This window comes from Camelus ferus, chromosome 27, assembly GCF_009834535.1.
Source record: "Camelus ferus isolate YT-003-E chromosome 27, BCGSAC_Cfer_1.0, whole genome shotgun sequence".
NCBI lineage: Eukaryota > Metazoa > Chordata > Mammalia > Artiodactyla > Camelidae > Camelus > Camelus ferus.
The window spans coordinates 10473276-10497613 of NC_045722.1; the positions used below are offsets into that span (position 1 = coordinate 10473276).

A 24338-nucleotide genomic window follows, 5' to 3' on the forward strand; every position below is an offset into this window, starting at 1 on the left:
GGGAGAATCCTTCCCGCCTCTTCCGGCTTCTGGTGGCCCTGGGTGTTCCTTGGCCTGTCACCATGGGGTGGGTGCTATCTTGGAGTGAATAATGCCAATCTCTGCCTCCATCTTTACATGGCCTTCTTTGTGCATCTCTGTGCTTGTGTGCCTCAAATTTCTTTCTCCTTTCTATTATAGACACCAGTCATTGAATTTAGGGCTCATACTAAATCTGGGATAATCTCATCTTGAGATCCTTAACCTAATTACATCTGTAAAATCCTATTTTCAGCTAAGGTCACATTCACACATACTGGGGGTTGGCACATGGACATTTCTTTTGGGGGACACAACTCAACCCACTACAACACACATGACATTTAGTCATCATGTCGCCTTAGGCTTCTTGGGGTTGTGACAGTTTCTCAGACTTTCCTTGCTTCTGATGACTGGTCAATATTTTGTAGACTGTCTCTCAATTTAAATTTGTCTGATGTTTTTCTCATGGTGAGACTGGGGTTATGGGCTTTGGGGAGGAAGAACACTGAGGTGAGGTGCCCTTCTCAACACAAGATATCAAGGGTATATGCTATTAACTGGACTTACCACTGATGAGGTTAACCATGACCACCTGGCTAAGGAAGTGTTTACCAGGTTTCTCTACTGCAAAATTCCTTTTCTGTTCTCCCATGTCCGCACTTGTACTCTTTGGAAGCAAGTCACTAAGCATAGCCCACACTTAAGAGGTGGGGAGTTAGGCTCCACTCCTTGAGTGGGGAGCGTTTGCATAAATTATTTGGAATCCTTCTATTGTCCTTGCAATTTTGCATGCATTCTCTCCTAGGAAAGGCAGGTTTCATGGATTCCAACCAGAGTTCTACGGCCTTTACCCCATTCCTCTTAGAGAATCTGAAATTCAGGACAACCATCTGAGGAGAAAAAGTCATTGATGAGTTTTCATTAACAGAAAATACTATAGGACAGAGCTATTCACAGCATGAACTGGTGTGGTCCATGTCTGCTTATAGGTCTGTAGTAACGTAAGTATAGATGTTGAAAGTGACATTCAGAAACTGCATAGCGGTTTCACAGAGTAATCTTATGTTTGTTGAATCTAACAACAAGGAATTAGAGCTTGTATGTTATATGCCATCATCATCATTATTATTATTAATTATTTTCCTCATAATTCACCTGTATTGTCTTTTATACAAGTACTGGTCCAGGACAGATTGGAGGGAAATGGTCAGAGAGTGGGAGAGGCACAGAAAGTGGACCCCTCTGTGTGTAGCCTCACAGAGGCCCTGGGGTTCCAGGCTGCCCCCTCCCCTCACCCACACGGCACATGCCCCTTGCTCCCCAAAATGAGAGGGCAGCCTGGGCCACCAGTAGGCTGCTGTCTGGGCCTCATCTTGCTGAGCTCAGGGCCATGACCTTCCCTGCAGGGCATACTGTTCTCACCACCCCTACACACACACACCCAGGCAGGACAGCCTCCACCGCCGTGCACCCAGGGCCAGCACTCTCCGGCTGCTCTGAGCCTGTCTGTGGTCAGCTCCATGGGCAGCCAGAGCCACCCTGCCTGGGGGAGGTGTGCTCTCGCCAGGATCTGGGCATCCAGGCTTTTCCATGAGTAAAGACTGTTCAATTTCTTTTGCTGGTGATTAGGCACGTGCAGGGCCCAGCAGAGAGATTCCACACAACACAGCTTGTGGAACTGGATGGCAGGCGTTCAAGTCCTGCCTCTTCCTCTTCCCAGCTGTGCTACGTTGGGCGACTTAACCTCTCTGGGACTCTGATTCCTCAACTAGGGATAATAACAGCACCTGGCTCACAGGGTTGTTGCACGGATTGAGTTAGAAAGTATGAAGCACTGAGAGCAGGGCACTGACAGAGTGCCCTGTACGCATCTGCAAGTAGCGCAGCTGTGTAGGCTAAAGCAGTTTGAATTATTAACCAACATTTCCCAAATTATTTCCCACGGAAGCCTCAACTAGGTGATGCTTCCACCAAAAAGGTTCTTACAGCCAAATCTCGAAAACATCTGCTAGCATATCCGCATTAAACCCTGACGAGTCCACAGCAAAAAAACATACAACCACCACCACAACAAACCCTAGCTTTATTTAGCCCAGCGTTTTCCAAACCTAGCGGATCCTGGAAACCTCTGCACACCTCGTGGGACAGTGTTCCACAGGACACCAGTTTGGGAAGTGCTATGGGTGAAGGCAGTGAGGGGAGTCTCTGAAAGTAGAGGAAGGGTCTCCAGGAGATGCTGTCTGGGAGGGGTGAAGCCACAGCAAGACCCCAGTGCCCAGAGAGCAGGAGGGAAGGGGGCACCTGGAATGCCAGGGCTGAGGGCCCAAGAGCAGAAGGGAAGGGCAAATCTGAGGGCCCCAAGTCAGGGGGGATGGAGATGAGCAGGGTGCTATTTGGACGCAGAGGGGAGAGAGGAGGCAGCAGCAACCCTGAGAATTTACATTGTGGGAGGGAGGAGATGGGAGAGCAGAAGGGGTGAGGAGGGAGGATTATCCCTCATTTACTTACAGAATCACTCTGCCCAGTCACCCTTCCCACCTCTGTGACTCGGGTGGGTCCAAGCCCTGTGGTTTCCCCAAGCCAGGGGCTGGAGAGGGAAAGATGAGGACAGCTGCTTCCTGGCTAAGAATAGCCCCCAGAAGGCACAAAGATGTTCTATCCCCACTATGCACAGATCGTGTGATTGTAAAATCGACAGCAGTTTTCCAGGGCCGTTAGGCTGAAATCCGGGCTGGTGCTGAAAAGAAGCAAAGGCTGCAGTCTGAGTTCCAGGCCTGGCTCTGCTGGCCACTAAAGGCTGTGCAACTTTGGGAAAATTGCTCCATGTCTCTGGTTCAAACTTCCTCTCCAAGTTTGGTCCTCAAGCCCCACTTCCCCCTCCTGTGGTCACATCAACCATAGCCAGAACATTTCTACCCCTTGCTCTGGTGCTAAAGGCATCCCCTGGTACTCAGGCCTTCTGCTCCTCCTCACCGTCAGTGCCCCTGCCCCCTGGCCCAGGCCCTCACCTCTGGAAGACCTGACGGCAGCACTGGTACACCTCAAAGCTGCTGCTGCTGAGGGTTGTGTTCAGGAGGGACAGGCAGTCGACCTCAGCCCCCCTGGGCACGTAGAGGATCCCTGTGCAGGGAAAACAGCTGGTGGGCAGGGCCCACGCCCTCCTACCCCTCAACTCCGCCCAACTGCCTGGCCCTGCACCAGGGCCAGCTAGAGAATCAGGGCTCTGAGTCCTGAGCCCGCCAGGCCACACTCACCTGCCACACAGGCGTTCACTATGGACACAATCGCCCCTGTGCAGAGTGCCCGGAGCACGATCTGGGAGAAGTCGCTCTTCCGCTGGGGGGCCATAGAGGCTGCAAGAGGACAGGAGTGCTCAGGGCCAGGCTGCCTACACACTGAGCTTGGGCTGCATCTGCTGACCCCCTTCCTCTTCTGGTGCCAGAGGGGCAGACCTTGTCCCCCTGATGGTTGTTGACTTTGGGAGTCCTCCTTGGCCTGACTTGGGCCCCTAGGTAGCACTCCACACCTCCCCACGCACCATCAGTGGCAGGTGTAGGAAAAAACTGTGAGTTTAGAGTCAGGCTGGCCTGGGATTAAACACAGGTTCAGCCACTTATTAGCTGAATGACTTGGGACATCACTTCGCTTTTCCAAGACACAGTTTCTTTCTCTGTAAAATAGAATAAATAGAGTCCCCCCGCTGCAGGGGACTCTAAGGGGTGGAAATGTTTCTTGAAAAGAGCTGAGAGCTGTGCAGAGCCTTCTTCCCTAGGCCCCACTGGGCCTGCCTGTCCATTGTGGGTGTGAGCACTGGAGACCAAAGCCTCAGGAGACAGGCCACCACCACATCTCCCATCCCTCTCCAGAGCCCTAAGCCAGGCTTGGCCCTCAAGGCCAAGGTGAAGACCTCCTGGGCCACACCAGCAGCAGAGAAATCATGAAATTCTAGGGCTAGGTTGAGGTGGGGAAGCTCTATGGTCATCTTGTTCAGGCCCTGTCTTAGACTAATGGGAGAGCTGAGGCCTGCAGACCCTCAGGAAGTTGTCTCAGAGCCAAGACTGGAATCCATCCCTGACCCTCCAGGATACCAGGGACCCACTGGACTCACTCAGGCCTCCCAGCATGATCCCAATGGAGCTGAAGTTGGCAAATCCACAGAGGGCAAACGTTGTGAGGGTTTCTGCTCTGACCTGAGAATACAGAAGATGAGTGGGGAGGGGCTTCCCTCAGAGGTACCAGGAGCACCCCCTCACCACCCGGCTCCCTGGCCTTAAATTTCCCTCAACTCCTTTGTGTCTCTGACCTTTGATGCGCTCGATGCCGCCCCCTTTCCAGGCCTTGCACACCCATCTCTAAGTCAACTCAAGCTGCACCCCCTCACAAACATAGCCCCCTTCCCATCCACCCATGAATCATCTTATCTTAATGACCAGCCTTCTGGGTATGATTCAGGCTGGCTCAATCCTCAGTTGGGCCCTCCTAAGCTCTGTACCTGGGGGCACGTGGGTGAAGGGCCCTTCCCTGAATGCTGCTGTCCTGGGCTTCTGCTCACTGCGAATGCACTCAGGCTGAGGCCCTCGGAGGGTGCTATCATGCCCAGAGAGGGACTGCGGCCCAGTGAAGGAAGTGTGGGATTCGGAGCCCAATCAACCTGGGCTTGTTACAGCCTATTTTCAGGTGGAGCAAGTCCATAGTCTCCTAAGTTTTAGTTTCTGCATCCGGAATGTGGAAATAATAGTACCTGCCTGAAAGGACTGCCATAAAGGTCATATAATGTATAGGAGGTACCAGGCATAGAGAGCGTACTTAAGCAAGGTAATTTTCCTTCCCTTTTGCTCTGAACAGTTGTTTAACTTCTCAGAAATAAGGGTTAAGAGCCAAAATGAAACAATTTGGGGGGGGGGGGAATGGCTTAGACCCAGATCTCACATCATATAAAATTAAATCTGGATTATTGAAACAAATAAACATCAAATAACAGAAAATATAGGACAGTAATTATCATAGTTACAAAGTAATAGTATTACCTTTATTTTCGAGAGGAGCAAACTGAGGCTCAAAGAGGTTAAGTAACTGAGAAAGTTCACACAGCAAAAAGGCAGCTGTGTCAGAATTTGAATTCAGTTTTATCTGGCTCCAAAGCTCATACTTTTAGCTACCATATTGTTTCAGGAATTTAACACTTACCAGGTTTTTGGAATGGAGATAACTTTCTAAGATAAGAAATAATAGAAGAAATCACAAAGGCAAAGATTTGGTGTAAATTTTGTCTTAAAAGAAAAACCCCTAAATACAGAACAAAAGGGAAAAAGACTAGGAAAAATATATATAGAAAATATAACAGAAAAGGGTTAATTTCTTTATAACATACAGAGCTTTTACAAATTGATGGAAAAATATTAAGGTACCTGCATTCTGCTTGCTCGTCTATAATCACCCTCAAGACAGTAGCTCAAGTAATCTTAGAATGTAGACTGTCAAATCTTCAGTAACTTCCTACTGCTCCGTGGCCTGTGCCACTCTCCTACAATTACCACCTGTTCTAACCTCATTTCTCTCAGTTCTCCAAACAAGTGCTTTTCAATCTCAGGGCCTTTGCCTGTGTCTCTTTCTTGGCTTGGAATGCTCTTTCCAACTTCTCCTGGCCCCTTTTACCACCCCTCAGGGAGGACTTGTCTGACCAGCCCAGTCAAGGAAGACCCCTCCCTGTTTCCTCTTCTTTCCATTGTAGAACTTACCACAAATTGTGTTTTAAAATTTTTTATTCCTTTGCTTTCTTATGCTTTTCTTGTGTCTTTCACTAGATGTAAGTTCTATGATACTAGGGACGATGTCTGTCTAGTTCTCCTTTTTATCCCTGGTGCCTAGCAGAGTGCCTGGCACCTCAGAGGTCTCAAGAAATACTTGCTGAAGGAATGAAGTTCGTGTAAAAAGATCCTGGAGGAGCATATCACCCGTTATCTCTAGAGGAGTGGAGAGTGGAGCTGAGGATGAGGAGTGAGGGGAAACCTGGGCTTTTTACTCCATACCAACTTTTTTTTTAAACTAAAGAGCACTTTCCTTTACAATTAAAAAAATAATTTAAAAAGCAAGAAAAGGAGGGTGGATATAGCTCTGTGGTAGGGTGCATGCTTAGCATGCATGAGGTCCCAGGTTCAATCCCCAGTACCGCCATTAAAAAAAAAAGGCAAGAAAAAATATTTCATGTTCAAAGTTTCTAGCAACCCAGGAAACACAAATTCAGTTCAAAATTCCTAGTAACCCAGGAAACAAAAATTAAAACAATGAGCTATTATTTGCCCATTAAAGTAGCAAAACTTTTTTATTTTTTAAAAAGGCTACTCAGCCCTGTTCAGTGTATGATAAAATCAATGCTCACAGGCACAGCTGGGGCAGTTTCAGTTGCTAAGACCCTTTGGGAAAGTTACTGGCAGCAACCGCTCGGGGATTCGTGCCATGTGATTCAGTCATCCCACATCTGGGAAAGCTCCGGAGGAAATGATCCGAGGAGGGAAAAGTTTCTGTGCAAAATGTTATTCACACACAGACACACAAAAAGCTATTCACTTCAGCATTGTGTATGATAGCCAAATAATGGAATTACATATTATATAATTATATTTATTATAATATAATTAGTTATAATTAATTATATATTATAATAGATGTTATTTTGGGATAGTGAGATAAAGGGTGATTTTTTTCATTCTTAATCATGTTATATACAGCTGATATTCTTTGAGAAAGTTTCATTTTAGAAAGTTTTATAGTTATTAAAAATAAATCTTAACAGAATGAACCAATCCCTAAGCTGAATCTAATATGCTGATGGTGAATGTGGTGGTGAGGTCTCCCTGTTTCCCTCTCTTACTAAGCTCACTGGATGCTCACATCCGTTTCTTTGCGGGCAGGTGTCACACTGGTTTTCCAACAGAAGAGGAAGGTGCAGCGGCTGGACAAGGGCACATGGGATGGTGGCCCATCTACAGGTAGAGCTCAGCTACCTCCAACAGGCAGGTCCCCGCACCTCAGCCTCCTAAAGGCCTTGAGAAAGATGGCAGTGAAACCTGAGCCATTGTGTGGCCCAGGGCAGTAGGATGTGGGAGGCCAAGCGCCACCTCATTGTGTCTTAGCCCAGCCCCAGGGCTCTCGGGAGCAGCCGCATTACTCCCTGCCCCAGGGAGGGGACAGGGACGGGACACTCACAGAGATCCATTGCTTCCTGGAGCCGACCCACTCCTCGGCCCCCGCGAGGCGGCGCTGCTTGTACTCAGAGAGCTCCTGATAGGCCACAAACTCATTTAGAAACAGCTTCACCCCCAGCAGCTCAGCCACCACGGAGCAGTCCTCCCAGGCCACGCCCATCAAGAAAGCCACAGGCCGCAGGATGTAGGAGCAGATGAGCTGAGGCACAAGGCAAGAGGAATTGCTGGGACCACGGTCAGCCTGGACTCTGTGGGCATCCACCCACTGTCACCCACTGACCAGGGCCACCCCCTCCACAGGCTGAGTGGGCAGCCAGAACTGCACCTGGAAGCTGAGACCTTGGACGTCCACCATTTCTCCCAGCCAGGAGAGGGCAGCGTTGATGAAGGCCAGCACAGCCAGGAAGGCGATCAGGTTGGCTATGATGTTGGTCACGACCTTCACAGACAGGGCGGCCCCATTGCTAGCTGCTTCTAAAAGGTTTTGAGCATCTCTGTTGATGGGATCAAGAGCCATCGTTACTGGCCTTTACCCACAAACAGCAGGGCTCCCCAAACAGACTCAAAGAGGAAACTTGGACAAAGCATTTCAGAACCACTGGTCCTTGTTTTTCCTCTGAGAAGGGAGAGAGAAAGGGGCTGGTCCTACCACTAGGATAAGGCCCAGACTTCGGGAATATACGCTGTCCAAGATGGAAACCATTAGCCACATGTGACTTTTGAGCACTTGAAAGAAGGCTGATCAGAATTGAGAAATGTTGCAAATATACACACCAGATTTCAGAGATTTAGTACAAAAAAAAAAAAAGAATGTGAAATATCTTATTAATGTTTTTTTACATTGATTACATGTTAAAATGACAATATTTTGGATATATTGAGATAAATGAAACATTTTCTTAAAATCACCTGTTTCTCTGTACTTTTTTAAGACGGTTACTAGAAAATTTTAAATTATAGATGTGACTCATTATATTTCTCTAGGGCAGTGCTGCTCTGGACTTTCAGGAAGTTGTGAGGTTAGGGCTGCTATTCTATCCCCAAGCACATTTGTCAAAAGTGGTGTCTTTTGACATTTTTTAAGGATTAAATGTTACACAAAGGTTGCTCACTCTATGACGAAGAGATGCTAGGAAGTGAGTGAAATCAAGGGAGGCACTCACTGTATTAATGTGTGATTGACACTGGGGGGGGGGTAGAGCTCAAGGCATGTAGAGAAGGTGGCATGGAGCCTTTTCACGACCCTCCTCAAAACACACACACACACACACACACACACACACACACACACACACACACACACACACCAGGCATATCCCCAAGAACCAGGCCACTCTCCCATGCCTTGACTAGTCCATGTTTCCTGCTGGTCAGAGACTGGGAAATAAGATGTGAGAACTGGAGCCTACATTTTCTCAAGGGAAGCCTCAACCAGGGCAGTGAGCAAAGAGAGGTGGGCTGGGCTTGGTGGAAGACAGCGATGGGCAGAGAAAACAGGACCTGCTGTTGCCCCTGCTCTGCTCCAGTCCCCACCCCCACCCCACTCCCCGCTCTGCAGGCCCTCCTGCTGCTCACCCATAGGTCAGTTTCACTCCTTCCTCACTCCTAAACTTGGACTCCTCCACCTCTGGGTAGACCAGCTTGGAGAGGGCTAAAGCACAAGGAGCAGCCATCACGGAGGCAGCAATTAAGGAGGCAGCATCGATCTGCAAGAATGAGAAAGAGGGTTATAGAGAGACAAGTCAGGAAATGTGGAGGCCAAGAGGTGCAGCTCAGGGCAGCAGGAGAACATGGTACTCTACCCCACTGGTACGTCATCATTGTTGGTACTTCCAGCATCACTATTGATAATAATAATACCTTTTATGTGTAGAGGGTCACAGGCTGTATGCACAGAACCTCATATTTTACCCCCAGCACTTCTGTAAATCAGGCAGGGCAAGGATTATTAACCCATTTGACAGACAAGGAAACTGAGGTTCCAAAGGGTTAAGAATGACTTGCCCAAAATAACAGAAGAGAAGCAGTTAGACTTATCATGTCTTTGGGCTCCAAGTTCAAGGTTCTTCCTTCTCTTCTAGGCTGACTACTAATCTGAGGGCTGATTCATCATTGGCCGAAGGCTTTGTGATGGTTTCAGACAAAGCTCACAGAATCTGAGAGTTGGGACAGATTCAAGATGTGAGCTAATTTGACCTGGGAGTGAAGGAATGTCCTACCTCTATAAGATCCCTCCTTGAATCCTTACTGTGAGAGGGAACTCACCACTTCAAGGAAGCCCATCATCCACTCCCATGGTCAGAGAGCTGTTTCTAAGGAAACCTGCCTCCTTCAACAGCCAGCTTTTGGCCCTGAGTCTGTCTTCTGGAGCCACGCGGTAGGAGCCCTTCCCAACAAGATGAAGCAACCAGAGCCCCCTGGGAATCTCCCTTCCTGAATTTGTATCCTCGCTGTGATCCCAAACCCTTTGCTTCCCTGTTCTCTTCATAGAGATGGGACACTCTTCACCACTGTGTTATTTACCAAATGGGAAAATTAGGTCCAACCCAAACATCTAACAATGGGGGATGGCTAAGCATTGTCAAGCTGCCATCAAAAATGATGGTTACCAAGGCTTCACAATAACGTGGAGAAATGCCCACAAACTTGCACACAGAGCGTAACCACAATGGTGGAGAAAAAACAAACCCCACAACTATGCATAAAAAGAAGATCAGAAAGAAACACACCAGAATGGCAACCAATTGTCTGTTCCTGGCTGCCAGGGCCAGAGTGATTTTCTGTTCTTTTGGCCTTTTTGTCTATTTCTAAATGTCCACAGTGATATATATTGCTTTCATAAACAGAAAAGTAAAATAGACTTATTCTTCTTAAAATTTATAATAAATCAACTGCAGTTCTTAAATTTTAGATAAAAAGGAAAAAAGGTCAGGAGGGGAGTTTAAGCTACATGTTCAGGCTTATAAAAGCAGAGGGCCAAAGAAGCCCACGGAAGTACCAGGAACTGCTGATGAGGAACCAGACCTGGGAGACCCTCTGAAACCCAGGTAATATCCTTCTTCTTCTTCTTTTAAAGCCCTTTTGTTTCCTTTCAATGGAAGGCGAAACCCCTTAAGACGTGTACAGCATCAGCACCCACCTCCCGCACACCCCCATCACTGGCACTGGGTGCACAGGCTCTGCTCCTTGAGGGGATGGCCAGCCTCATGCAGGTGTCCTCTCTGGGCTTTCCGGGCTGGGCTTCGGGACGTCACTGGCCTCCTTCTCAGGTGCCAAGTTCCAGTGGGCATGATGCCATACCTGGAATCTGGGGTTTTCCCTTCACCAGCCAGGACTCTCCCCTTTCCTCCAGCTTGAAGGTTACATCTGGTTTGTCAAGTCAGCTTCCAGTGGGGAATACACCCTGCGGTTGTCACATCTCTGGACACTGCCCATTGAGTGGGCCATTCGTGGCCACCGCTTCAGATGCCCCAGGTGGTCATCTCCCGCTCATCTTGGACAGGGCTGAGTCCTGCACAGGCAGGGCTCCCTGGGACACAGGGTCAGCCCACACGCGGCTTCCCTGCTGCTAGCTACTCTCAGTGCCGGGACATCCCCCAGCCCTTCCTCCAGGCACTGGGTCAGGAATGCCTTCTGTCCCAGCCTCTCAGGGCCCACTCCTGCCCAAGACCCTCCTCTCTCTACTCAAAGGTGTCCTATGTGAAGAGGGATAGAGGGAGACACAGAAAACAAACTTACGGTTACCAGGGGGGAAAGGAGGTGGGAAGGGATAAATTGGGAGTTCAAAACTTGCAGATATTAACTACTATATATAAAACAGATAAACAACAAGTTTCTTCTGTATAGCACAGGGAACTATATTCAACATCTTGTAGTAAACTATAATGAAAAAGAGTATGAAAACGAATATATGTATGTACATATATGATTGAAACATTATGCTGTACACCAGAAACTGACACATTGTTAACTTACTCTACTTCAATAAATAAAGAAATTAAATTAAATTAAATTAAAAAAAGAGGGATAGAGGGTATGAGCTCTCCACTTCAATTTTCAAAATGATCTTTACTGAGAAAGGAAATAAATCAGACAATTACAAAGCATAAAATGGGCTAGTTTCAGAAAGATGGATTTCCTTAATATGTCAGAAGAACAATGACCATGTCTTAGGTGTTTTCTGTCTATTATTGCATTCAATTCTTAAACTGCTGCAAGGTGGGCAGCAATTCTACCCATTTTATAGATGTGGAAACTAAGCATGTAGTTGACTCTCACGTGGCCCTGCCTGGGACTTCACAGACTGTCCCAGGGGCTCCCAGTCTTGCACAATTGATTGTGGCCACCTGTCAACCCAGCCTGTGTTCACAGCCCAAGGCACACATCTGGATCCCCTTTCACAGTGGTCCTGAACCAAAGGGCTGGGTAGAGAGGCCAGTGTCCGGGGTGAGCAGAGAGAGTTAGTGCCTGCCGTAGAGCTTTTGGGGGAAATGCTGAAAAGGGACATGTATGTGGAGGTCTCAGTGAAAGTATTCAGTCAAGTGACCCTTGGGACTTCAGACCAGGGAGAAGGTCTAGACCAGTGTTGTCTGACACATATAAAATAACCTGTGATTTAAATTGTCTAGCAGCTAATTAAAACATAAAAAGAAACATGAAATTAATTTTGATAATGTGTTTTATTTAACCCCATATATCCAAAATATTATCCTTCTACCCATGTAATCAATATAAAACTTATGAATAAAATATAGTAATTGTCTTTTCATACTGTCTCACAGCAGCTCTCATTTCAGACTGGCCGTACTCCAAGTGCTCAAATAGCCAGTGGCTACTGGGTCAAACAGCTCAGGTCTAGAAACATCCATATTTTAGCAGAAGGAGGGGCACAGGGCAGAGGGAGCCAAAAGTTGAGCAACAAAGAGAAAGGAGTAGAGAGTAAGGGGGATCTCTCTGGAATTCAGGGCTTAAGGGCAGAGCCAAGGACACAGCGAGGGATTGCTTCGAGGAGGAGAGAGTGGGAGGAAGCCCTGGGTCTGCTGCAGTGGCAGCCAAGAGCCAGGTGGGGGCAGAAGAGGGCTTTTCTGTTACAGGACTGGGGGCCCATCCAGAGGCGGGAAGGAAGAATGGTAGGCTGGGTGCCCTTCACTTTTGGCTAGCTATGGTGGTAGCCTGGGGCTTCCGTGCCAGAGGCTATGGATGGAGACCCACAGCCACGTGGCCGATGCTGGCGGCACATTCTATAGAGCTAAAGGGCAGTGGGTACCCCGGCCCCTTCGGGGGGAGGCCTGACTGCCTGGGGCTGGGCCTGGACGCTGGCCTGGGAAAGGGAAGGAAAGGAGTCTGAATTGTAAGGCAGCCTGTGAAAAAGGGAGAGTTCTTCCAGTATTTTAGTCTTAAGTAATGGCAGCAACGCACATGCAGTAGAAAGAATACCATTCTTCCAACTGGCTGTGGGATGCAGAGCAAAGTTAAGACATTTAAAAACCCTAAATCTGCCCCCAACCCCTCAAATAGTAGGGCAACATCTCCCCCAGTACACCGCCATGAAAAAAATTTCAGGAACAAAGTTCAGAGTTCCCATTTTTGAAACATCAAATTCCTTCCCAAATCAATTGGTGGTGAGGTGTCTTTGTTGGGGGGTTCTGATGGGCCCTTCCTAGGCCTTGGTGAGACAAGATATGAACCTAGATAATCTCTAAAATTCTAGATGTGAGTGTGCCAGGCCAAGAAGACAAAGCCCTGGAGCACAAGGGGACTTTCTGAAAAGTCACGCAGCAGCTGCTCTGCCCAGACAGCTCTGTGAGCACGTGGAACTGAGCCTCCTGGTGTGGCCAGGTGTCCTGAGGGAAGAAGGGACTGAGAGGCAGATTTGCTCATCCCCTAGGCCAGCCCCAGGGACAGAGATGAGAAAGACAGGTGGAATTTGGGTCCTGAGAAGGGGACAGTGTGGGTCACTCTGTCATCCGCAGCATCATGCACAGCGTCAGGGGAGACTAGGTGCAGTGAAGGCAGGCTGCTTTCCTCCAAATCCGCACTGAGTTACAGTGCATTGCATGGATGAGCTTACAGCTTTACATTTACATTGTTTTGTGTTTTTTTTTAATATCACAAATAATGTTGGAATTTTGCATCTTTTGACCACTTAAGAAAATATTTCTGTATCATAATATTCCTAAACTGGATCAAAGGGAAGGAGTAGTCTTAAGTTGACTGATAGGTGTTCTTCAAAAAGTTTAGAGCAAATTGTACTCCCATCAAGAACATACGAATTTTTGCAAATGATGTGACTGAAAAAAGTTTAATTTCCAGAATATATAAACACTCATACTTAATAACAACAAAAAAAACCCAATTCAAAAATAAGCAGAAGACTTAAACAAGCAATTTCCCAATGAAGAAATACAAATGGCCAATAGGCACATGAAAATATTGCTAATTATCAGAGAAATAAAATAAATACAATGCGGTATCACCTCACGCCACTCAGAATGGCCATCATTCAAAAGTCCACAAATGATAAATGCTGGAGAGGGTTTGGAGAAAAGGGAGCCCTCCTAAACTGCTGGTGGGAAGGTAGTTTGGTGCAGCAATTATGGAAAATGGTATGGAGGCTCCTCAAAAAACTAAAAATAGACTCACCATTTGATCCAGCAATCCCATTCCTGGGTATATATCTGGAGGGAACTCTAATTTGAAAAGATACATGCACCCCAATGTTCACAGCAGCACTATATATAATAGCCAAGACATGGAAGCAACCTAAATGTCCATCGACAGATGACTGGGTAAAGAAGTTGTATATTTATACATTGGAATACTACTCAGTGATAAAAAATAATAAAATAATGCCATTTGCAGCAACATAGATGGATCTGGAGATCATCATTCTAAGTGAAGTAAGCCAGAAAGAGAAAGAAAAATACCATGTGATATCACTCATATGTGGAATCTTAAAAAAAAAAAAAGAAAGAAAGAAAAAGGAGGACATTAATGAACTCATCTACAAAACAGAAGCAGACTCGCAGACATAGTAAACAATCTTATAGTTACCGGGGGAAAGTGGATGGGAAGGGATAAATTTGAGAGTATGAGATTTGCAAATGTTGACCACTATATATAAAAATAGATTAAAAATAAATTTCTTCTTTATAGCACAGGGAAATATATTCAATACCTTTAATGAAAATGAATATATGTGTATATATTCATGACTGGGACATTATGCTGTACACCAGAAATTGACACATTGTAACTGACTATACTTCAGTTGAAAAAAAAAAGAATTAGAAAAAAATAGAATATGAATACCTCACAGCCTTGCTGTTTAGAGGCATGTACAATGTTGCATATCTTTTAGAAGACACATGTTATTATTGTTTTATTTCTTTGACTATCAGTGAACTTGAGTATCTGCTTATAATGTAGGAACTATTTTCTCCTGATCAATCATTAAACTTTTAAAAAATTGTGACTTTTCTCACCATTCAGAGGTTTTTCATTTTTATCAGTCAGTTCTGTTAGCTTTTTCCTTTACACTTCTGGATTTCATTTCATACACAGAATTTTACAAGAAAAAGGCAAGTTGCAGAAAAGTATGGATAGAATTACCTCATCTTTAATAAAAAAAAAGAGAGGGGAGAGTATAGCTCAAGCAGTAGAGCACATGCTTAGCATGCATGAGGTTCTGGGTTCAATTCCCAGTACCTCCTCCAAAAACAAACCAACAAACAAACGTAATTACCCCACACCCACCAGAAAAAGAAAAGAAAGCAAGTGTGTGTGCTTTCTGGTATATACTTAAATGACTATTTACACAGAAATATCTGGAATGACATATTTTAAGTCAGTAGTTCTCAAATCGAGTGAGTATCAGAATCATCTGGAAGCATGTTACAATACAGGATCTTGGGCCTCATCCCTCGTGGTTCTGATTCAGCAGGTTTGGGGAGGGACCCAAGAATTTGTTTCTCTATGTGGGGAGGGTATAGCTCAGTGGTAGAGTGTGTGCTTAGCATGCACAAGGTCCTGGGTTCAATCCCCAGTACCTCCATTAATAAATAAATAAACAAACCTAATTACCCACACTCCTCCTCAATACAAAATAAAATGGCCTCAAGAAAGCAGCATTAATTTAAAATACATTAATTGAAAAAATAATTTGTATTTCTAACAAGTTCCCAGGTGAGGCTGGAGCTGCTGGTCTGGTCGATGGACAACAATTTGAGAACTACAGTTCTAATCTAGGAAAAGCAGTTATCTGTGGGAATAAAGTTGGTTTTTTTACTTTATTAACTTCTGTAAGAAGCAAGAATCTTTTATAGTGAAGGAAAAAATTTAAGATCTTTAAAGATTTGCGTGTGAAAGTACACACAAATGCAAACATTATTACCAGGCACTTTGCTGGGGACACACTGAAGATCCATCTCTGCTTGCCATGCAATAGTATGGTGATTGGTTTAAGGGCCCGAATCATATCATTGGAACTTGACCTAGAATGTATTGTGCTCAGAAAGCTGCACAAGTTAAAATTTAGGAGTAGAGGAAGGACTTGTGCCCAGAAAGGGTGTCTAGAAGAGGAGGTGGGAAGAGGGGGTGCAGGAAGAGTAGGATAAATCTCCAGGGATGGTCTAGATGAGGGACTGTGTGTATGAGTTTCAGAGCCAGGCAGATCTGGGCTCAAGTCCTGGCTTTGGGCATCTCATCTCACTTGTTCTCTGTGCCTCAATTTCCTCATCTGTAAAATGGGGATATTAAAAGCCCGAGCACTCTGCCTGGTGCATAGTCGATATACCAGTAAGCTGAACACTGGAAGTCTTTGCTCCCACTGGCCATGTGAGAAGCCCAAATAGTTCAGCCCACTTGGCCCACTTCACTCAGGTGAAGCCTCTCCTCCCACCATCACAGCAGCCCACAGGAGAGGACCCCTGGTTGCTCTGGCCAGGAGTTGTGTGGGGCTCCTACAAAGGTGAATTTCAGGTTCTCAGTTTTCAGCAAGCAGAAGGAGGGCTCTACATACCCCAAAGGAGATGTAGGCGCCCAGCAAGCTGCCGGCAATCGTGGCGTAGCCTCCGGTCATGACAACGTGGATTTCAGAGAGTGTCATGTCTGCCAAGTAGGGCCGGATCAGTAGAGGGGCCTCATTCTGCAAATGGGAAAGATGTCAGGCAAGCAGTGCTGGCCAGGCAAGCACTGGCACCTGGGGTGTTCCTCTTCCCCCTGGGAGTGGGCAGGTCACAGTGAGTGCTGGGGACCCCAGGGGAAGAGTGGGGTGGGGTGAAGACCATGGTCTGTACTTGGCTGAGCCTCTCTGAACCTCAGTGTCACCCTGGCTTGGTTAGAAGGACCCCCAGCCCTTTCTTTTGGCCTGATTATGCTGCCTCTGGGTTAAGTGCCTCCAGGGACCCCATTAAGCACTTCACACTCACTACTTACAACCTTCTGAGAAAGAAATGGTCATCTTATTTTCCAGGAGAGCAGAGATCAAAGAATTACCTCTATTCATGCAGATAGCCAGAAGCAGATGTAACTCCAGGCCTGAGCTTTTAATGAAGCCATGCGGGTTGCCAAGAAGAAAGGAGCTGGCGCGTTAGCTGGCATATTTACTTCAGGGCACCTTGGGAAGCCTGAGCCATTTATTCATTCAATAAATAATTACAGCACCTACTATGTTCCAGACTGTTACATGATATGGGGATACAGCTGGGGGAGACGGAAGGCAGGTGGGCAAGCCAGGGTAAGGAGTGGGTTTGAATAGGGTGTCACATGATCTGACTTGTGCTTTTAAAGGGTCACTCCAGCAAGTGTGTGAAGGAAGGATAGTAGGGGCAAGAACGTAGGGAGGGCTGGGAGGAGGTGATAACAGTGCCAGGTGAGAGACTCGTAGCAAAGGAGAAGAAAGGCAACAGGGCAAGACTGAGATGAGATGTAGGGGCAGAGCTGGCAGGACTTGCTGATGGATTGGATACAGCTAGGAGCAAGGGAAGTATAGGAAGAAAGTATGACTCCTCGGTTTTTGTCTAGACAACATTGTGCAAGATGTTGCCATTTACCAAGAAGGGAAAGACTTGGAGACGTGCAGGTATGTTGAGGGAGGAAATCAAGGGTTCTGCTTGTTTGGACTTAGCCTAGTAAATTTGAGATACCCCTTAGATATCCAAGTGGAGGGTCAAGTTGGATATGTCAGACTGAAGTTTAGGGGAGAGGAAGTGTTTAAGCCATGGGGCTGGTGTGACCTGCCCCCCACCTTGACACCAAAGTTAATTCAACTTCAGAGCTCTTCACATCACCCAAGGTGACATTCACCTAAGATTTGTATTTTCTCAACAAAAACCATTGATCACTTTGCAGCATTTCATGTAAAATAAGTGCTTTTGTATTTCAGTATCCTTTTCTCTTTTGCCTCATTTTGAACATGAAGGGATTTTGGACAATTTATCTGAGAGCACATCTGTCTTAATTGGCTTGGGAAAAAACCTTTAAGATCAACAGACTTGCATCATAGCAAAGAAGATGCAAATATTCTCCAAACTTTCCTAAACTATCCAGTGAAATATAGCATACTTTGGCAAGTATGTTGTTTTGTGACTCAAGTGTTAGGCAGATGGGCCAGGATCCTGGACAAGTCACCAGAGTCTCGCCCCTAGGAGAGACTTCTCAGAAAGAGGGAGAGAAAGAAGGCAACCTGATGTTGCAGAAAGAACCCTGGCCAGGAAGGAGAAGAGGTAGATTCTAAGTCTTGGTTTATGTTGTGGGATCTTGGAAAAATCATCCCCACTCCTGAGTCTTAGCTTCTGCATATATGAAAGAAGAACACTGGACTCCATCTGTAGGATTTGTGAGTCTCTAAGCTGATGAAGAAAGCCTAGGCCTAGGGTGGTTGGAGGTGCCAGGCAGGTGCCATCCTCCCTGGCATGACCCAGGCAGGGAGTGCATCCTCAAACAGAGCATCCTAGGGCAGCAGCCTTTGGTGACCCTGGGAGGTTTGACTGGCTCTTCTGATGACTGAATCACAGCTCTAGGGAGCCAGGGCACCTGAGGGCAGGAGGCTGCGGTACCCACCTGGCTTACAAAGATATTTCCAGCCACACTCAGGGTCTCTGTGGCCGTGGTGCCCATGGTGACCTGCATCAGCCAGGAGATCTAGAAGGAAGCAGGGTGCTTTTTGTGGGCTGGCATCAGCAAGCCCAGGGGAAGAGAGAGTCAGGGGTGGAAGAACCTTAGAAGCCTTCCTTCCAACTCCCAACCCAGGTAGGACCCCCCTCACCTACATTTTCCACCAAAGTCCATTCATCTCCTTCCAAACTTCCATTGATGGGGGCTTACCACCCATTGAGAATTGCTATACACCTACACCTTGGAGATGACCAACACTTCTTAGCTTAGTAAAGGCTCTGAGAAGTCCTGCATGAAAAATTGTTTGAATTTGTTTGGCCTGGTGTCTAGCCTAGCTTCACAAAATTATTTGCCCATAGGATCCCTTTGCCTAGTAGCATTTTTTAACCTGTTAAGAAACTAGAGTTTTGTGAAAAGGCTTCGGGAAACTTCTTCCTTTCAATCAGTGTGAATCTGCTTCCCTGGAATTTCTCTCCACTGCAGGTGACTTTCAGGCTGCCTGTTCCCTAATCTTTCTTCTACAAGTGTTTGGAATCCTACACCAAACCCTCTTCATCCTGCCTTTTTTTTCCAGGTCCTTCATCCCTACTTCCTTCAGCCATTCTATGGAAGGTATGGTTTCAGGCCCTTTCACTCTCCTGCTGATGGTTCAGTTTATCACAACCCCTTGGTCAAACACATTCTCCAAATTAGGGGATAATGGCCTCCCTCATGCCATGCACTGTGCACTATTAACATAACCACAGGCGGTTTTTGCACTTCTGGCAATTACCTGGTGGTACTGGTTTGTTCTGAGCTCAGTCAGCTAAAACCTCAGAATCTCTTGCCATGCCCAGTACTATCCAACTGCTGTCCCCTGCATCCTGGTTTTATGCAGCAGATTTTATGAACATAAGCACAGGATTTGACATTTATGTCAGCAAAGTATGGCCAATATGGCTCATTCCTCTCAAGATCTTTTTGGTATAAATTATCTTTTCCCCTAACACTTCTCCTTAATGCAGCTTCAGTTCTGTTAACTTCACTTCCACCAAGACCACATTGGGTCTTGGTGCCATTTCTCCTTAGTATCATGACAAGAGACTCTGAAAGGATGTTTGGTTAGCAGTAGATTCTGAGAGGCTGTTGGCCCTGGGAGCAGGCGGTTCCGGGAAGGTCCAGGCTCTCGGAGCAGGGGGTTGGGGGGGAGGGTTTGGGCCCTGGGAGCATGGCATTCTGGGAGAGTGCATCCCCATGAGACCGTGACTCGAGATGGGGGCCCCGGCCAGGACATTGGGAGCTCACCTTCAGGATCACCCACTGCATGAGGCCCACGTAGTAGAGAACTGACATGGCGCAGCTGAAGAAAACAATGACGGGCAAAACCTGCCAGGAAAGAGCACAGGCCCCCGGGTGAGAGGCAGATGGGTGGCAGGGTACCACGCAGGGCCTCGGGGCCCCCAGATAGCCCGCTTCATCCAAGGCCTCTCCCTGAAGAGGCCTGACAGGGTCGGGGAGAAGGTCTAAATTGGTACATAAAATCACACGTGGGACCTCTCTGGAGACAGTGTCCTCACCGTTCCCCTCTAAACATTAACCATCCACCCAGCCGTCCCTCCTCCTCCCCTCACCATGGATGAGGGCTGGGCTGTGGTGGAGAATTGCTTTTGATCATTTGCTTCTTTATCTTTGAAATGAGGAGGAAATGACTCCCTCTCAGGCTGTCCAGAGTATTTAAGGAGCTGGCCTACCACCTTGCGCAATGTCCATCTTCCACCCTGAGCTCAACCCCTGGCCCAAGACTCTGGCCTTAACCTCACTCCTGTGCTCTGGGCCTGCATCAGGGGCCCCCCATCTTCCTAGTGTTCTACTTCCACTCATGACAGCGAGCGCCGAATGCCACTCACTTGGACCAGCAACCAGTATTGCCCCCTGTCACCCCATCTCCTGTTACCAGGCTTATCACCACTCTTCACTTACTCTGAGCCTCTTCAAGTCTTCCCTCCAAACTTCCTCAGGTCCATTCTTTCCACCCCAGGGGCCATGGCCCCGTCCCCTCCTTGCCTCCTCACTGCAGGCTGACTTATAATAGCAAGGACTGGCAACAACTGAAATGTCTCCCAGTGGAGGACTCCTCGGATAACCTGGTGCACTCAAAGTCAGGAAACAAGAATGAGGACACTCTCTATGAGCAGTTTGGGGATGATTTTCAAGACAGGTTGTTAAAGGAAAAAAAGGGAAGGTGTAGAACTGGGTGCCAGCTGTGCTACTTTCTGGGTAAGGAAGGTGGGGGCATGGCACCTGCTCTGGTGTGGGCACCCCCCCATCATTAGGGGGATATGCAAATAATGGGAAGGGGAGCTGCCTGGGGGAGGGGACTGGGGAACTTGGGGGTCAGGGGTGGGAGGAAGACTTACTTTTTACCATATCCCCTGTTGTACCTCTGGAATGTCCTATCTGTTCCAAACAGATTTAAAATAATAAAGTATGCAGAACTGGTAATAACATGGGAGCATTCTTATGCTAAAATGTTACGTGGGGAAACTGGAATATTAAAAGCATAGAAAGAAGGAGGCATATAGTCAAAGTAGTCGCTGCTGTGTGCTGGGACTGTAGAAATTTTGTTTTCTTCTTTCTTCATTTCCAATTTCTCAGCTGCTCCTATAATTTTCTATAAGAGGTGGACACTTCTCAAGGGAGGGGAGCCTGGGCAGAGGAGAGCCCTGGGGGCAGCTCATCAGCTTGGTTTTGGACTTGCTGAGTTTGGGATGCCTGTGGAACATCCAAGTGGAATGTGGAGTGGGCCAGGCAGTTGGGTGAAGGGTCCAAGAGCTCAGAGGAGAGGAGAGGTCTGGGCCGGGCCTCTGTTTGGGACTCATCTGCACAGAAGTGCAGGCTGAGGCTGTGGGGCAGACGCAATTCACTGAGGAAATTGCCCTAAGTGAGAAGAAAAGTGACTGAGGACACAGCCCTGGGGTCAGCGTCGCTGAAAGGGGAGAGAGGAAGGAGGGGTGCTAGGAGGAGATGGAGAAGAAACAGAGAGGTTGGAGGACATCCAGGAGAGGGGTGCGATGGAAACTAAGGACAGCTTTTCTAGAAGGGACGGTCGGTCAGCTGTGCCAGACGCATCAGAGAACTCTGGAAGAGTAAGGACTGAGACAGACCCTTGGCACCCAGCCATTCAGGGGCCTCTGATGACCTAGGTGAGAGCAGTGTCAGGAGGGATGGGGACAGAGGCTGGGAGTTGGCGCACCGTGAGGAAGTCGAGACAGCAGGATAGGCAGCTCTTTCGAGGAGCTCAGCTGTGCAGGAGGGAAGAAGGGCTGCAGAGAGGGGTGAGGGTGGAGGAAGAGTTGTTTTCATTTTTAAGAAGGGAGAGTCTTGGACAATCGAAGTCAGGCGCCCGTTTGGAGTGAACCAGGACTACGGAGTGGTCGTTGAGGAGAACAGAGACGGCGCAGGCGGCTCCCCCGGAGGAAGCAAGCCCTGCTGCCGTGGTTCTCCCTTTCCCCTCCCAGGCCAGTGCTGTGGGATTTATCTGGATCTGCTCCACTCTCCGTCTCTGTCACCAGCCTCCCTGCATGGGCGATGTCACCTGACAGGGAACACAGGCACCGGGTGGAGAAATCCTTTTCCTGTCCTGTGACTCCCCCTGGCCGCCTGGTGCTGGACACACCTCCCAACACAAGGGGTGGTGACAGCATCTGGCTCTCCCTTGGAGGAGAACGCAGAGAGGATCACGCACTGTCTAGACTGCCTCTCCAATTTATCATGCGAGGGGCAGCTAGGCAGCCTGGCAGGGCTGCAGAGGGGGCCTGGGCCAGGAGGGAGAGTGCCTGGGGCAGCAGGACCTGACTGCAGAATTGAGACTTTCTCCTGGTAACAACCAGGAGACATTTTCTATCTGTGAGATGGGGATCTTTGGTGGAAGGGGAGCTGTGACTGTCTAGGGAGGGAAGAGGAATGAAAAAGAAGAGAGGTGATTTCTCAGGTGGGACATTTAATGCTAATAAGGTCCCCGAGGTCAATATGATCTTCCCGCTTGGGAAATACCCTTGGGACCTGAGGTCTGTGAGATGGCAGAAGACAGGGCGGGCAGCTGGACAGTGCGGCCATGGAGAGGGGGAGGAAAGTGCCATTAAGTATGTGTCTACTATGTAGTCCTGCTGTGATCCCGGTACCCAATGTGTGGTGACTTGGATCCTCAAAGCAACTGAGGTGGATGAAAATCCACTTCACAGTGGGGACACTGAGGCTGCGAGGTACTGGTTACCTGCCCAAGGTTACACACTGAAAAGAGACAGAGTACCTCCTGGCCACAAAGCAGGTTGCCAAGGTCACACTATGTCCCTGAGGAGGTTTGCCCTGATGCCAGTCCTGGAGCCTCATTTCTCTGTCTTCAGGAGAAGCATCCTCCAAGGCAGAGCTTAGCCCAGGATGTAGCAGCCCCAAGTAAGTCCTGACCACTGCTTGGTGGGCACTCAGAGCAGGCTGGCCCTGCTAGTACCAGTGCTCACCCTTACTCAAGGGAAAAGGAACTTTGAGTGCCTCTAAGCCAGTGCTTCTCAAAGGGTGGCCCCCGGACCATCAGCATCACCCGAAAATTTGTTAGAAATACACTTTTGAGCCCCACTCCCAGAGTTCCAGATTCAGGAGGTCTGGGGTGGACTGGAGAGTTTGGCTTTTCCAGCTGCTGCTGGCACTGCCAGTCTGGACACCACACTCCAAGAACCATTGCTCTGGAGTCTACACCAGACCCTCTGGCAGACACCATCTCCTTCCCAGGAAACAGGCTCTGGAAGGAGACTAAACCCTTTAAGGACCTGGCCCTGCTGCTTCCTCTCCCTGGAGGGAGCTGAGCCTGGGCTTCTGATGCCTTTCTGAGGCTGTCCTGGCAGCCCCTACACCCCAGGCCCCAAGGCCTAAGCCCTGCAGACAGAGCCCTATCACCAGAGCCAGGCCACAATGAACCACAAAAAGCCCAAAGCTGGAAGATTCCTCAGCGGGGACTGCTGCAATGCCCACCCCCCAACATTACAGAAGGGACCTACTCCGAGGCCAGATAGGCTGGGCATGACTCCTGGTTTCCTGGTCATGCTGTCCTTTCACCCAGAACGACCACACCACTCGGCCCCTCCTGCCTGTCTCTGCGTGTTGATGTCTCCCTCGGAGGCCTTCACAGATGCCGCATTCTCATCAGATCTTCCGTTGTCCTGTCTCCCTCCTTGCAGCACCCACCCCATCTCCACTCACTTTCCATTCCCTTCTCTGAGAATTGTGCTCACTATGATTACCAGTGAGCCCTTAATTGCTAAATCCAGTGGCACCTTTCAGTCCTTATCTTATCTGATCTTACCTTTTTTTTTTTTTTTTGGCTAAATTTGGCACTGAGGACCCTTGGGGATTGCAGAAGCTGCATCAGGCAGACACCCTGACACCTTTGGGAGATGAAAACACTTTCTTTCTCCCTAGGGGTTAAATGTAGGGAGAACATTTAAGCAGCACTGCTGAGCTTAGAGGGTGGGTATGTGTTCCTGAGGCCAGACCCAGGAAGGGTGAGGGAGCCGGCGGAGGCAATCATGTGGCTGGAAAGTTACTAGAAGGGAGATGGGGCCAAGGTGGAATGACTAATCAAGGCGATACAGCCAGGAGGTGGCTGCCACGTTGCCTGGGCCAGGGGAGATGGAGGGCTGAGGGGTCCCAGGCAGAGACTCGGCTTCCTGGAGAAGCAACGAGCTGGACTGTGGCCCAGCAGGAAGCAGCTTGGATTCTGAAAATCTGCATGAGCTCCGAGACTTCCCGAGGCTGACACGGGCCAAAGGCCTTGGACTAGGTCCACATGATTCATGGAAAGAATGGAAGGAAAGCTCTTGAGCCTTCTATTCGACTCAGCAGTAACAAAACTAAAGCTACCCACAGCCTGAGGACAAGTCCCGAGCTCTGCAAGTGCGTGAGCGTGTGTGTGCATGATGCAGGGAGGCATGATGAATTACTGAATCTTATTGACAAAGGGAATTC

The 24338-nt window shown here is 48.1% G+C and overlaps 1 protein-coding gene across 6 annotated transcripts in view; it reads right to left on the bottom strand.

The window, feature by feature from the left end:
• SLC28A1 (solute carrier family 28 member 1) overlaps positions 1–24338 on the bottom strand; it is a 68198-nt gene that overhangs the window by 16603 nt on the left and 27257 nt on the right. For 3 of the 6 annotated variants that reach the window (XM_032469227.1, XM_032469228.1, XM_014565983.2), the window contains 10 exons: positions 19626–19706; positions 18288–18368; positions 16246–16371; positions 8802–8932; positions 7552–7720; positions 7228–7425; positions 4130–4211; positions 3276–3374; positions 3030–3141; positions 1874–2758 (listed from right to left, as the gene is read on the bottom strand). In XM_032469227.1, the coding sequence (XP_032325118.1) occupies positions 2686–2758; positions 3030–3141; positions 3276–3374; positions 4130–4211; positions 7228–7425; positions 7552–7720; positions 8802–8932; positions 16246–16371; positions 18288–18368; positions 19626–19706 (1152 nt within the window). In that variant the 3' untranslated portion in view covers positions 1874–2685. Of the gene's footprint in view, positions 1–1871; positions 2759–3029; positions 3142–3275; positions 3375–4129; positions 4212–7227; positions 7426–7551; positions 7721–8801; positions 8933–16245; positions 16372–18287; positions 18369–19625; positions 19707–24338 lie in introns of those variants that run through there. The other 3 variants (XM_014565984.2, XM_032469229.1, XM_032469230.1) reach the window with 3 other exon arrangements.